This window comes from Bombina bombina, chromosome 3, assembly GCF_027579735.1.
Source record: "Bombina bombina isolate aBomBom1 chromosome 3, aBomBom1.pri, whole genome shotgun sequence".
Lineage (NCBI taxonomy): Eukaryota > Metazoa > Chordata > Amphibia > Anura > Bombinatoridae > Bombina > Bombina bombina.
Window position 1 is genome coordinate 616,170,797 of NC_069501.1, and position 14,921 is coordinate 616,185,717.

The following is a 14,921-nucleotide window of genomic DNA, read 5'->3' on the forward strand; positions in this document are numbered from 1 at the left end:
TAGAAGTAAACTAGAAAGTTGTTTAAATTGTATGCTCTGTCTATAGTTTCCATTGAGGTCGTAACCTGCGGAAACAGGTGATAAAAAACATTTATTTCCAATAAAAGTATATGGATATTTTTTAATCCTTTGAGTGCTAAGCACTTTCCCACATGGGTGCTAAGCTGTTTTAAGTTTTTTTTTAATTTTTTTATTTTTGAAATATATTTTTTTTTAACTTTCCCCTCCCCCCCAGATCCCCAAGACCTTTCCAACGGTTGGTATTGGGGGTCTGTAGCTGCTTAGATGCCTGAGTTATAGGTTTCTAAGCAGCATGCCCCCTTTTCCTATATTTAACATTGTCATTTTGTTAATAAAGTTGGCGGTGACGTCATCACGTCAATGCACGTGAAGTCACCACGCAAAACCTGAAGCCCTGGCGATGCCTGTCACTATACAGGCATGATCGCCGGGGTAGGAGCAGTTGGGAGCCCCCAGATCTCCCTCAAGGTGGGAGAGTGCTAGCAATGGCTCTGAGCTGTCGTTAGCACCAGAGTGGGAAACTCAAACTGTTAAATTACCAAACGCTTCCAAACTTTACCAACTCAATCAAAAATAGGCCTGAATTTGTTAAACAGCAAATATAGGCCTATTTTCAATCAAGGTGATAACGTTTGGAAACTAGTGCTAACATAAACATTCTCCATATACTTTAATGAAGATAAATGTTTTTACCACCAATTTCCAAACTTTACCACCTCAATGGAAACTAGGCAACAGGGCCTTTTGTAATTGGATGCCATTTGCAGCTCAGATTGTGATGTCATCAGTGGGCGGAGCTTGGCAGCCATTTCAAATGGCCAGAAATAATATTCATTTTAAAATAACTATTTTACTGTTACTGCTGCATGATATAGAAAAGGGTGCAGGAGGCTATTTGCAGATTAAACTAAAGGAAGACTTTAAGATGACCAAGGTTCAGATTGTTCCTTTAAGTATTTATATGTGAATATATGTATTTATACATAAATACATATATTTATACACATTATTATATATATATATATATATATATATATTATATATATATATATATATATATATATATATATATATATATATATAAAAGCATTGGAGCCCTTTGCAGTCAAGTAGCTAAAAATATGAAAATCATATTTATGCAATATTCATATTTAATAAAGTGTTTAACTGCATATTTGTAAATATTTCCCATTTTAATGTTGGAATGTTTAATATTCATATTTTATGTCGGGTTTCGGGCACTTAGTTAAACGCAATCAGGTTTGCATGCGAGTAGGGTGTTCCAGTTTTCACCCTCTTTTAAAGTCTATGGGGGAATACGTTAATGCGGTTGCGATATTCTAAATTCCACTTTTTGCGCACTAGCGCTAACGCCTAATACGAGGGCAGCCCGACGCGCACAAAAAGCCTCGATCTAGCAAAGTCAACATGCCACTTGCAATCTAGCCCAAAGTTTGAATATCTTATATTACACCACAAGTAGTAGCAGCTCTCTTGACATGGACTTGAGAGAAGAAAGCAATCTGCGAAACTCCTCAACGTAGATTGCTAAAGGAGCTGTTAATATGAGTCGGGGTGGTGTCGCAAAGGGAAGCTCCCCCTGCATCTCTGGACTCTAACGTTCACCCAGGCCCTCAAGTTGAGAAGCTTAAAGGACTACTTAAACTCCTGTCCCATAGTGAAGGGTAGAACCCCTCATAAGAGACCTCCGATATTCCGGCACCTCTCTGCCACCTCCTGTGACGAAAGGTAAAGAATGACTAGGGGATGAGGGGAGTGGGGGAGGTATTTAAGCCTTTGGCTCTGGTGTCTTTGCCTCCTCCTGGTGGCCAGGTTCTTAATTCCCACTAGTAATGAATGAAGTTGTGGACTCTCCTCCCCTTTAGATGGAAAAAAGTCACCAGACACCAGAGTCATCACCTTCTATAGCATATAGAGGCCCAGAACTTAAACCTGCCAATATAAAATATATTTTCTCAAAGCAGGCAACTAACATTGTTGAAAAGATCTCAATTATAAGCTAGGACAACTGCTCTGTAAAGAGGAAAACAGCAGTTAGTGAACAACTTTATACATGTCCTGACTTTCATCACATAAAATAATTATTGAAGAAGTGATAGCAGATAAATGGTACAGTTAGCAACATGCAAAGAAGCATTTCAGAGATTTGCTAACATTTGCACACTCACAAAAAAGACAAACAAAGAAGATACATCCTTATCTTAGCAAATGTAAATTCCCTGGGAGGGACATATCTTACTAACCCAAACATTTGTCAGAGAAAGGAAGACCCAGCAACAGTTGAGTAACATTTTCTTATGAAAATATATTCAGAAGGATCATATTCCCAGCTCCCCTCCTGTCAAATGAACCTCAGAAAGTGAGTGGCTGTCGTGAAGCTTGTAGTGATGAAACATAAAATGGCCAATAAGTATCTAGATGATATGTCTATCTTATTCTGCACTATAAAGGAACATAATATCCAAATATTAGAAAATTATGCGGCATTTCAGAAAAAAGCTGACTAGAAAATATCCCCTGAACATCTCTATGTAAAAATGGAAGATATTTTACCACAACATTTCCTCAGTAGTCACATCCCATTGTAAATGGATTTTAAGCAGCCAATCAGAATGCTAGTCCCGGGATTTTCAAGACAGTGTGCATCTGGCATGTGAAGGCACAGGCACAGTCATGCTATTTCCCCTACTCAGTTTAATGAAGTTTACTATGAAATCTTGCAAGAGTGAAAGCAATGCATGACCTCAGCAATGCTCCAAAAAATGTATGCAGACTGTCATCCTTTCCAAGTACAGCCCCATTAGCCTAAGACATTTGGTGCTCCAAACATTTTGGTCCTACTGCTGTCTGCCTATCTGTATTGTAACCCAGGATGGATCACCCATTTTTTGCCATCCAACACTCTCACTTCTGTGATTTGACCAAGCCCCTCTCACCTCTCACTTGCCAAGCCCCTGCCACTCTTTCTCTGATTGGCCCAGCATCTCAAAATGCTGAACCTCTTTCAATCCTTCTTTTGACACAGGAACAGGCTGTGTCCACAACATTCCACAATAACCATACATTATACATCATAGCAGGATTCATCATTGAAATGAATAACTTATAGAATTCAATAGATTTTATGGTGCTCTAATTAGCAGAAATGGTGACACAATGCAATTTGGTATATATGACACTGAGGTCTTAAGACACATTTGTAGGATTTACCTCACCTTTTCTAATGTGCAGTCATGTTTGATACATGAAAAGTATTTTTTTACATGTGTTTGATTGTTAAATAAAAATAAACTAGGATTTTTGTGGTGTCTTAAACTAAGCATGGAAAAATGTGTAATCTGAAGAACAAAAACTGGGCAAAGAACATTATTCAACAGAAAAAAAGCATAGAGCCATTATCAATTTTATCGGTAATGAACTGAAAATGTTCATGATATTTAATGAGGAAAAAGCCATGCATAGAGCGAAGATATCTCATGCAAAAGAGGCCAGAAACGATTTTCATTAGGTCACAGGTACAATGTGAGGTACAATGTGAGGAGAAAGAAAATGATGTCTGAAATGACCTGCTACTAAATAAAAAAAATACAAAGAGACCATAATGCCTTTTATCATTGACCTCTGGGAATGAAATGCCTCTACTACAGAAATTCTCTGCCAGTGTGCTCTGGTTCATTATTGATAAGTTTCTGAGCTGGATATAAAACACTCTATTTACTTGTTTTAATAATACTGTGTTTACTATAACACTGCTTCAAAACACTCCAGTTATAATTTAAAGGGGCAATGCACTCAGACAAGCAAATGATAAGAGTTTATTGTATTCAAAACTGCTGCAGGAACAACATTTCACATGGGATTGGCTCCCACCCCACTTGAGGTTGATTTTGGCTGATGACTTTTGCTTAAATCCCTTTTCTATAGACATTACTACAGTATTTAACTATTTAACATGACAAACCGAAGGTAAAGGAGCTATTTGTAAATAATTTAATATACTCCAGGAGGTAAAATTGATAATTGTGAACACATTAAAGTGGAGAACATTTTACAGTAGAATGCCCCTTTGAGTAGTGTAATCATTACAAATTACATTGCCCCTGTCATTTGCAAGTGATTGTAGTTTATCTATTTGTCTAATTCAAGTGTGCTGTGAAAAATATTATCGACTATTAGTTCACACTCACCATAATTTGAAGTTGGCCATTCTTACAGGAGTTTGGTGAGTCTTCATTGTCATCATTGCGGCACCCACCTATTTGACACTTCACCACTTCCTGTACCTGTCAGGACAGACAAAGACAGCAGGAAAATGAATCTGTTATTCTGTTCAGTTACTCATCTATCCATCAATCCATCGCCTTAACGATGTACTAGCTAAAACAGTTTATATTACAGGGATTTTTGGAACAGTTTTCCATTTTTAGGCAACATATTTCTCTTTTTCATTACTTATCTGTAGAGCAGTTTCGCCTGTGGCTAGGGGTGGTTAATCCCAGTCGAAACACGTACAGGAATTAGGCCTAAACTGTGTACATTATGGCATCCACTAACAATTATTATGTAATGTACCTCCTTGTGTAAGTATGTTGTGCTCCGTAAAGCTCATAAGATTGTGAAGCATATAAACATGCAGTCCTTTAAATTGCAATAAAATAAATCCCATTTATTAGTAGGAAAATGATCAGGGACCATATGGAATGGTGGTCACTACTTATTCTCATACCTCCAAGTGCCTGAATGTCATATGAAATAATCACACAAAGGGCTAGATTACGAGCAGTGTTAATTTTGTCGACTAAAACTAGACAAAAACGAGGCTAAAAGTAAAACAATTCTGATGACTAAAATAGGACCAAAACTAAAATGGCATTTTAGTCAAAAGACTATGGGGCCGATTTACCATGCCCTGAATGGGGCCAACTCGCCCTGTTTCCGCGCGAGCCTTCAGGCTAGCCGGAAACAGGAGTTAAGAAACAGCAGTCTTAAGACTGCTGCTCTTTAACTGGATCCGTCGCCTCTGAGAGGCGTACAGCAATCGACCCGATCGAATACGATCGGGTTGATTGACACCCCCTGCTAGCGGCCGCAAATCTGCAGGGGCGGCATTGCACAAGCAGTTCACTAGAACTGCTTGTGCAATGCTCAATGCCGACAGCATATGCTGTCTGCATTCAGCGATGACTGGAGGACATGATACGCTGCAGCGTATCATGTCTGCCAGACTTTGTTAAATCAGCCTCAATGACTAAAACTAAATCAAAATTTGCTGTCAAAATTAACACTTTATGCAAGGTGTTATAATGAATCCATATCTAATTACAGCTCTTTAAAAAAAAAAAAAACCCAAAAAATTTCTTGATTATTTATGAAACTTGGTTTTATTTAATTTTAAGATAAATAGACATGTTATATACCACAACAGTTAAATCTTTTAAATCTGTATTGCATGTCCAAACCTTAATACCATAAATTAAAAAAAGGTTTATAAACCTTTACTCTAGGAGTATATAATGAGTATATAATGAGTTTGGAAGTTCTAGAGAAAAGTTTAGTATTAATGCTTATTATGCATTGCAGTTTAAAGGGACAGTCAAGTCCAAAAAAAACTTTCATGATTTAAATAGGGCATGTAATTTTAAACAACTTCCCAATTTACTTTTATCACCAATTTTGCTTTGTTCTCTTGGTATTCTTAGTTGAAAGCTAAACCTAGGAGGTTCATATGCTAATTTCTTAGACCTTAAAGACTGCCTCTAATCTGAATGCATTTTGACCACTAGAGGGCATTAGTTCATGTGTTTCATATAGATAACATTGAGATTATGCACGTGAAGTGACCTAGGAGTGAGCACTGATTGGCTAAAATGCAAGTCTGTCAAAAGAAATAAAATAAGGGGGCAGTCAGCAGAAGCTTAGATACAAGGTAATTACAGAGGTAAAACGTGTATTATTATAACTGTGTTGGTTATGCAAAACTAGGGAATGGGTAATAAAGGTATTATCTTTCTTTTTAAACAACAAAAATTCTGGTGTTGACTGTCCCTTTAACTAAACCAATTAGATTTTAGTCGCGTAAAACTAGACTAAAACTAAAACAGTTCAAATGACTAAATATGACAAACTAAAAAAGGAATTTTAGTCAAAAGACGAAAACTAAATCCAAATTTGCTGTCAAAATTAACACTGATTACGAGTGGAGCAGTAGTTTGTTTTCAAGCGTTAACCCCGCTGGACTTCGACTTTTTGTGTGCGTCGGGTAGCATGTGTGTCCTGCCTGTCTTACCAGTACTGTTGCTGTCTCTTTAAGAAGTTCCTTTTTGCAAGACATTATGGGCTCTTTTCCATTGGGCCGTATTAAGGTTTGCGTGCGCTCGCAAACCGATAAATATGCTGTCGGAACCAATTTCGTTTATCGACTGTTTCCAATGGCGCGTTATACCTCAATATCGGCAGCCGGGCTCCGGCTGCCAAAAAAATCTTCGCGTCCCATAGAAAGTAATAGAAGCCGTTAATCGATAAATTATACCAGGTTTCCAATGAAAGCGCTGTCGGAGGCTGTCGATACATTGAGAAATATTACACCCAGCTCAACTAGGTGTAAAAGAGGAAAATAGTGCTTTTTGAGACCTATTTTCTATTGAAATGATAAAACTTGCAAATAATGCAAGTGTTTTAATGTAGAAATAATATGTTATAAGTAATATTTATTGTTGTCTCATGTATAGGAATAGTTGAATTTATATTCTAATAGAAATATCAGTATATATTTAAATATAATAATATATGCAAGAACATATCTACAGAATTCAAACTAGACCTATCCCTAGGGCAGCAATACATATTACTTATATTTATGAAGTGGTAAATATAATTATATTAAAAAATAGTATTTGATTATTATTAAAAATATGTACTGTATTATAAATAAGTGTATCTTTATTTTTCTTGAGAGGTGATCACAGCGGTAAAGAGAACGGACGTTAAACGTAAATTCATTAGCGTAAGGTCGGGTTACCTTAGCAACTAATTGATTTTCAAGAAATCCGACGTCAGATGGAAGTGTTAACACAACGTTAACTTACAGCTACACGAAAAGAGTGACTGCATGCAATGCGCAAAATATTTAAATGGAAACCTGGTACTAAAAACAAAATTTATGCTTACCTGATAAATTTCTTTCTTTTGCGATGTACCAAGTCCACGGATTCATCCTAACTTGTGGGATATTGTCCTTCTTGACAGGAAGTAGCAAAGAGAGCACCACAGCAGAGCTGTCTATATAGCTCCCCCCTTAACTCCACCCCCCAGTCATTCGACCGAAGGCCAAGGAAGAAAAGGAGAAACTATAAGGTGCAGAGGTGACGGAAGTTTACATAAAAAATACTATCTGTCTTGAATAGACAGGGCGGGCCATGGACTCGGTACATCGCAAAAGAAAGAAATTTATCAGGTAAGCATAAATTTTGTTTTCTTTTGCAAGATGTACCGAGTCCACGGATTCATCCTAACTTGTGGAATACCAATACCAAAGCTTTAGGACACGGATGAAGGGAGGGACAAGACTGGAACCTAAACGGAAGGCACCACTGCTTGCAAAACCTTTCTCCCAAAAATAGCCTCCGAAGAAGCAAAAGTATCAAAATTTGGAAAAGGTATGAAGCGAAGACCAAGTCGCAGCCTTACAAATCTGTTCAACAGAAGCATCATTTTTAAAAGCCCATGTGGAAGCCACCGCTCTAGTGGAGTGAGCTGTAATTCTTTCAGGAGGCTGCTGTCCAGCAGTCTCATAAGCCAAACGGATGATGCTTTTCAGCCAAAAGGAAAGAGAGGTAGCTGTAGCCTTTTGACCTCTACGCTTTCCAGCATAGACAACAAACAAAGAAGATGATTGGCGAAAATCTTTGGTTGCCTGCAAATAAAACCTCAAGGCACGAACCACGTCCAAGTTGTGCAACAGACGTTCCTTCTTAGAAAATGGATTAGGACACAGAGAAGGAACAACAATTTCCCCAAACCACCTTATCAGCATGGAAAACAAGATAAGGCGAGTCACATTGTAATGCGGATAGTTCAGAAACTCTTCGAGCTGAAGAGATAGCAACTAGAAACAGAACTTTCCAAGATAGAAGCTTAATATCTATGGAATGCATGGGTTCAAACGGAACCCCCTGAAGAACTTTAAGAACTAAATTTAGACTCCATGGCGGAGCAACAGGTTTAAACACAGGCTTAATTCTAACTAAAGCCTGACAAAAAAACAGAACATCTGGGACATCTGCCAGATGCTTGTGCAACAAAATAGACAAAGCAGATATCTGTCCCTTTAAGGAACTAGCGGACAATCCTTTCTCCAATCCTTCTTGGAGAAAAGACAAAATCCTAGGAATCCTGATCTTACTCCATGAGTAGCCTTTGGATTCACACCAAAAAAGATATTTACGCCATATCTTATGATAGATCTTCCTGGTGACAGGCTTTCAAGCCTGAATCAAGGTATCTATGACCGACTCAGAGAAACCCCGCTTTGATAAAATCAAGCGTTCAATCTCCAAGCAGTCAGTTGCAGGAAAATTAGATTTGGATGCTTGAATGGACCTTGAACCAAAAGGTCCCGTCTCAGTGGTGGCAGAGATGACATATCCACCCGGTCTGCATACCAAGTCCTGCGAGGCCACGCAGGCGCTATCAAAATCACTGAAGCTCTCTCCTGTTTGATTCTGGCAATCAGACGCGGAAAGAGAGGGAATGGTGGAAACACATAAGCCAAGTTGAACGACCAGGGTACTGCTAGAGCATCTATCAGTACTGCCTGAGGATCCCTTGACCTGGATCCGTAACAAGGAAGTTTGGCGTTCTGACGAGACATCATCAGATCCAATTCTGGTGTGCCCCATAGCTGAACCAGTTGAGCAAACACCTCCGGATCGAGCTCCCACTCCCCCGGATGAAAAGTCTGATGACTTAGAAAATCTGCCTCCTAGTTCTCCACCCCTGGGATATAGATCGCTGATAGATGGCAAGAGTGAGCCTCTGCCCATCAGATTATCCTGGAAGCTTCTATCATCACCAAGGAACTCCTTGTTCCCCCCCTGATGATTGATATAAGCTACAGTCGTGATGTTGTCCGACTGAAACCGGATGAATCTGGCCGAAGCCAGCTGAGGCCACGCCTGAAGAGCATTGAATATTTATCGGTAGGAGGGCCTCCTCCCAAGTCCACAAACCCTGTGCTTTGAGGGAATTCCAGACTGCACCCCAGCCTAGTAGGCTGGCGTCCGTCGTCACAATAACCCACGCTGGCCTGAGGAAACACATTCCCCTGGACAGGTGATCCTGTGACAACCACCAAAGAAGAGAGTCTCTGGTCTCTTGATCCAGATTTATCTGAGGAGATAAATCTGCATAATCCCCATTCCACTGTTTGAGCATGCATAGTTGCAGTGGTCTGAGATGCAAGTGAGCAAACGGAACTATGTCCATTGCCGCTACCTTAAGTCCGATTACCTCCATACACTGAGCCCCTGACGGCCGAGGAATGGAATGAAGAGCTCGGCAGGTGGTTAAAATCTTTGATTTCCTGACCTCCGTCAGAAATATTTTCATGTCCACCGAATCTATCAGAGTTCCCAGGAATGGAACTCTTGTGAGAGGAATAAGAGAACTCTTTTTCACGTTCACCTTCCACCCATGAGATCTTAGAAAGGCCAACACTAAGTCCATGTGAGACTTGGCAAGTTGGAAAGTCGACGCTTGAATTAAGATGTCGTCTAGATAAGGCGCCACTGCTATGCCCCTCGGCCTTAGGACCGCCAGAAGGGACCCTAGCACCTTTGTGAAGATTCTTGGCACCGTGGCCAACCCGAAGGGAAGAGCCACAAACTGGTAATGCCTATCCAGAAAGGCAAACCTGAGGAACTGGTAATAATATTTGAGGATAGGAATGTGTAGATATGCATTCTTTAGATCCACGGTAGTCATATATTGACCCTCCTGGATCATTGGTAAAATAGTCCGAATGGTCTCCATCGTGAAGGATGGAACTCTTAGGAATTGGTTTAGGATCTTGAGCTCTAGAATTGGTCTGAAGGTTCCCTCTTTTTTGGGAACCACAAACAGATTGGAGTAGAAACCTTGCCCCTGTTCTGTTTTCGGAACTGGGCAGATCACTCCCATGGTAAAAAGGTCTTCTACACAGCATAAGAACACCTCTCTTTTTGTCTGGTTTACAGACAATTGAGAAAGATGTAATCTCCCCCTTGGAGGAGAATCTTTGAAACCTAGGAGATACCCCTGGGTTACAATTTCTACAGCCCAGGAGTCCTGAATGTCTCTTGCCCAGGCCTGAGCAAAGAGAGAAAGTCTGCCCCCTACTTGATCTGGTTCCAGATCGGGGGCTACCCCTTCATGCTGTGTTAGTGGCAGCAGCAGGCTTTTTGGCCTGTTTACCCCTGTTCCAAGCCTGGTTAGGTCTCCAGGTTGGCTTGGATTTAGCAAAGTTCCCCTCTTGCTTTGCAGCAGGGGAAGAGGAAGCGGGACCACCCTTGAAGTTTCGAAAGGAACCAAAATTATTTTGTTTGGTCCTTGTCTTATTTGACATATCTTGAGGGAGGGCATGACCCTTCCCTCCAGTGATGTCTGAAGTGATCTCTTTCAGTGCAGGCCTGAATAGGGTCTTACCTTTGAAAGGGATGGTCAAAAGCATAGATTTAGATGACACATCAGCTGACCAGGACTTAAGCTATAACGCTCTTCGCGCTAAAATGGCAAAACCTGAATTCTTTGCCGCTAACTTAGCAAGATGAAAAGCGGCATCTGTAATAAAAGAATTAGCCAACTTAAGGGCCTTAATTCTGTCCAAAATATCATCTAGTGGGGTCTCCATCTGAAGAGCCTCTTCTAGAGCCTCAAACCAAAAAGCAGCTGCAGTGGTTACCGGAACAATGCACGCTATAGGTTGAAGAAGAAAACCCTGATGAACAAAAATTTTCTTTAGGAGACCCTCTAACTTTTTATCCATAGGATCAATGAAAAACTGTCTTCAATAGGTATAGTTGTACGCTTAGCCAGAGTAGAAATAGCTCCCTCTACCTTAGGGACTGTCTACCATGAGTCCTTTATGGTGTCAGAAATGGGGAACATTTTCTTAAAAACAGGAGGGGGAGCGAACGGAATACCTGGTCTATCTCACTCCTTAGTAACAATGTCCGAAATCCTCTTACGGACCGGAAAAACATCAGTGTAAACAGGAACCTCTAAATATTTGTCCATTTTACCCAATTTCTCTGGAACGACAATAGGGTCACAATCATCCAGAGTAGCTAAAACCTCCTTGAGCAATAAACGGAGGTGCTCTAGCTTAAATTTAAATGCCGTAATATCTGAATCTGTCTGAGGGAACATCTTTCCTGAATCAGAAATCTCTCCCTCAGACAGCAAATCCCTCATCCCTCTCTCAGAACATTGTGAGGGAATATCGGATACGGCTACTAAAGCGTCAGAAGGCTCCGAATTTGTTCTTAACCCAGAGCTACTGCGCTTCCCTTGCAACCCTGGCAGTTTAGATAAAACCTCTGTGAGGGTAGTATTCATAACTGAAGTCATATCTTGCAAGGTGAAAGAATTAGACGCACTAGAAGTACTTGGCGTCGCTTGTGTGGGCGTAACTGGTTGTGACACTTGGGGAGAACTAGATGGCGAAACCCGATTCCCTTCTGTCTGAGAATTATTTAATGCCAAATTCTTTTTTTTTTTTTTTTTTAAATATTTTTATTGAGGTTATTGCAAACAAAATACACACAGAAAAAAGAAAATATACATCTTCATGCTCAAATATCAAGACAGAAAATTATAAACTGGCAAGTTAAAAAAATAGAGTTCACATATAGTATGGTCACACTGTGAATATATTAATAGAGCTTATAGAAACAACACCTCATTTTAAAGGGGAAGGGGAATATTTCAATTATCTCTAGAAATAAACATATCTAAACAGGGTTAGAAGTTTCATATGGGGTCTGTGCCCCTAAGCTTAACCAGTAAGCAAGGTGGTGGGGGGGAAACAGAGCATAATGTAAAAGACTTGTAGCATACTTACTCCTCGGGGCTTGCAAAAGAGGTCTATCTAACTAACTACGTATTACTAGTGTATAGAAATATATAGGAATTCTACAACCTCATCGATACATAACTCTCTAGAACATATACACTGGCTTATCATATATATTTCAATTATATTAGGGACGTTGGAGGACCGCTCATCCCCCGTGGCGTAGTAATAGAGTATAGAGTAGATGGCACATCTAATGATACAGTAATCTAAACAAATAAACATCCCACATGTTCCCTTACAACTAGCATAACCTCTAGCATAGGCTCACTGAATCTCATCAGGGACCAAAGGGTTTTAACTTCTATCCCCTTATTTAGGCATATCCTGTGTTCCTTTATACACAAACTAAGTGGAGAGTAGGCAGAGTTAATCCAGAGTGAGTATAGTAAGATATATCCCTATCAGGCCCACCTATAAGTACTTGGGTCTTACCAGCATATGTCTAGTGTTTAAAAAAAAATTTGGTGGAAGCGACTAATTTAGAAATTGGAAGCTCGAGGTGTCCAATATACTTATATCAAGAATAGAGTTAGCTAGGTGACACAAGTGTTCTATATAGAATTATGCCCCCTAATACTACTTGCATGTTAAAAAAAACCCTTAGTATTAATGCAGACTAATTAAAGGATTAGCGTTATCAGAATGTAACATGTACTCAGTAAACTGAGAGCCACTATTATCTATTACTTGTTTCCCTGTCCCGGCCGCGGACAGAGGAAACAACATCTAACTATAGCTTGTGATGGGTAATGGCTCCCCCAGAAAATATAAATGTACATATATAACAGCTGTCTGTCTAATAATGTAGTGGGTATATTCAGGTTCATGTACGATATAGTACTTAATAGCTGGAGAGGCATTGAACGTAGCAAAGATATATTTGTGCTAATAAAAACCTTACCTAGAGTCTGTTCTTAATTCTAACAAAAGCTCTAATGCCTAATAGAATATCAAAGCAAGAACATTAATGAACAAAAATAAAACATTTGCTCTTAGAACTGCGAACTTTTAACTTAGTAATACCACAGAACAACAAACCAAGCATATTATCCATGAAAAGATTTAGACATTTCTAAGCCGCAAAGATCAGGGCATAGGAAACTTGCTCAGTCCGTGTTTGACATTTTACTAGTCCCAGAGCTTCATCCAACACCAGTCTTTCGCAGGGATACCCCTCCGTCAAATAAACAGTATTGGGCAAAATAATCCAATTGCATATGAGATCCAAATAACATGCCCGGTGCGCTCCACTGATTCGCATAAGTCTCTATTATGAGAGATTTGTCCAAAATCCTACTAATCCCCAAGCAATAGGTATTGGCCTCCAGCAGCGTCCTATTGTCATCCAGCCAACCGGTCTCAGATAACATCATGATGAGCGGGCCTTCAGGAACAATATCCCCATATACTGCCAAGGGATAACAAGTTGCGGTCCCTGTATATATCAAGTTCTCACCTGGCCGGTATCGCTCTGTTATCTTGCAACTTGTTGCTCTGCCCTTGCCGTGAGTTTCCTCTGTGTCAACAATGGCCTTCGTGCCGCTCCCAGCATGCATTTCAGAGTCACAGCCGGTATCCACTGATATCTCAAACCTCCTCATCTCCTCCGCTGCAAAGCGACCAAACTCCCAATCAGTCTGAGGTTTGCAAGAGGTAAGTAGCAAGCGCCGGGGCACCATAGCACCGCCCCCACCCTGCTTCAGTAAAATAGGATTAGGTTGGGGAGTCAGCGTTGCAGTAGAATTAACTAAAGATTGAAACGCCATCTTGATCGTATCTTCCATTACAGCTTGAAAGGCATCCAGTAAGTCGCACAATCAAGTCAGAGCCTGTATTTTAACCTCCATAATGTGCCCCCACAGTGAACAAAAAGTGGATGGGCTAAGCGTAGCTAATAGTCTTTGTTGTTTATGCAACAGCCGCGGCCACAGGGTAGACAAGAAACAAACAAGGCCCGGGATTACATGTGGCGTTCTTGAAGAGCATAGGTCAAGATAACAGTCAAATCTCCACTTCTGAACTGCAATCAAAGTATATGTTATATTACCGCTTCTTACAATAAAGCATGTGTTGCATCAAAATTTTCCTCACTAATCTCCAATAGCTCAAATTTTACTATTATGTTCAGGAGCTTCATCTAGACACATCTTGCCGCTTCAAGAGTTGGCCAATGCCAAATTCTTATAAGTCAAAATATGCTGTTTGCAATTTATAGACATACCAGTACAATTGAGATACATTCTTAGAGGGGGTTCCACAATGGCTTCTAAACAAATTGAAAAATGAGTTTCCTCAGTGTCAGACATGTTTAACAGGCTAGTAATGAAGCAAGCAAGCTTGGAAAACACTTTATTTAATGAAAAAAACACAATTTGCAAAAATGGTACTGTACCTTTAAGAGAAAAAAAGGCATACACAAACTGGAAAACAGGATAAAATTGCTTCAAAATTCCGAAATTACCCACTAAGCTTTAAAAGGATTGCACCACAAGTTAAAAAGCAAATTAAAAAACCGGATTGATAATTGTCTAAAACCGGTTAAAACCCCCTAAAGCACCTTGCCACAGCTCTGCTGTGGCCCTACCTGCCCTTAGGAAGCGATAATATGGGGTTTAAAGCTTCAATTAGTCCCTCAGAAGACTATCAGGACCTCAGGAGAAGTTGCTTGATGCTTTTAAATGCTTGTAAATAGGCCCCCCCACCTCACTTGATGTTGCTGAGGCCTACACAAAACTAACAAACCCTGCCTGAAAGCCATGTGGGTTAT

The 14,921-nt window shown here is 40.0% G+C and overlaps 1 protein-coding gene across 1 annotated transcript in view; it reads right to left on the reverse strand.

Annotated features, from left to right (window-relative positions):
• ADGRB2 (adhesion G protein-coupled receptor B2) overlaps window positions 1–14,921 on the reverse strand; it is a 540,900-nt gene that overhangs the window by 37,822 nt on the left and 488,157 nt on the right. Inside the window, exon 23 of the mRNA XM_053707236.1 lies at window positions 4,230–4,325. Coding sequence (XP_053563211.1) covers window positions 4,230–4,325 — 96 coding nt within the window. The remainder of the gene's footprint in view (window positions 1–4,229; window positions 4,326–14,921) is intronic.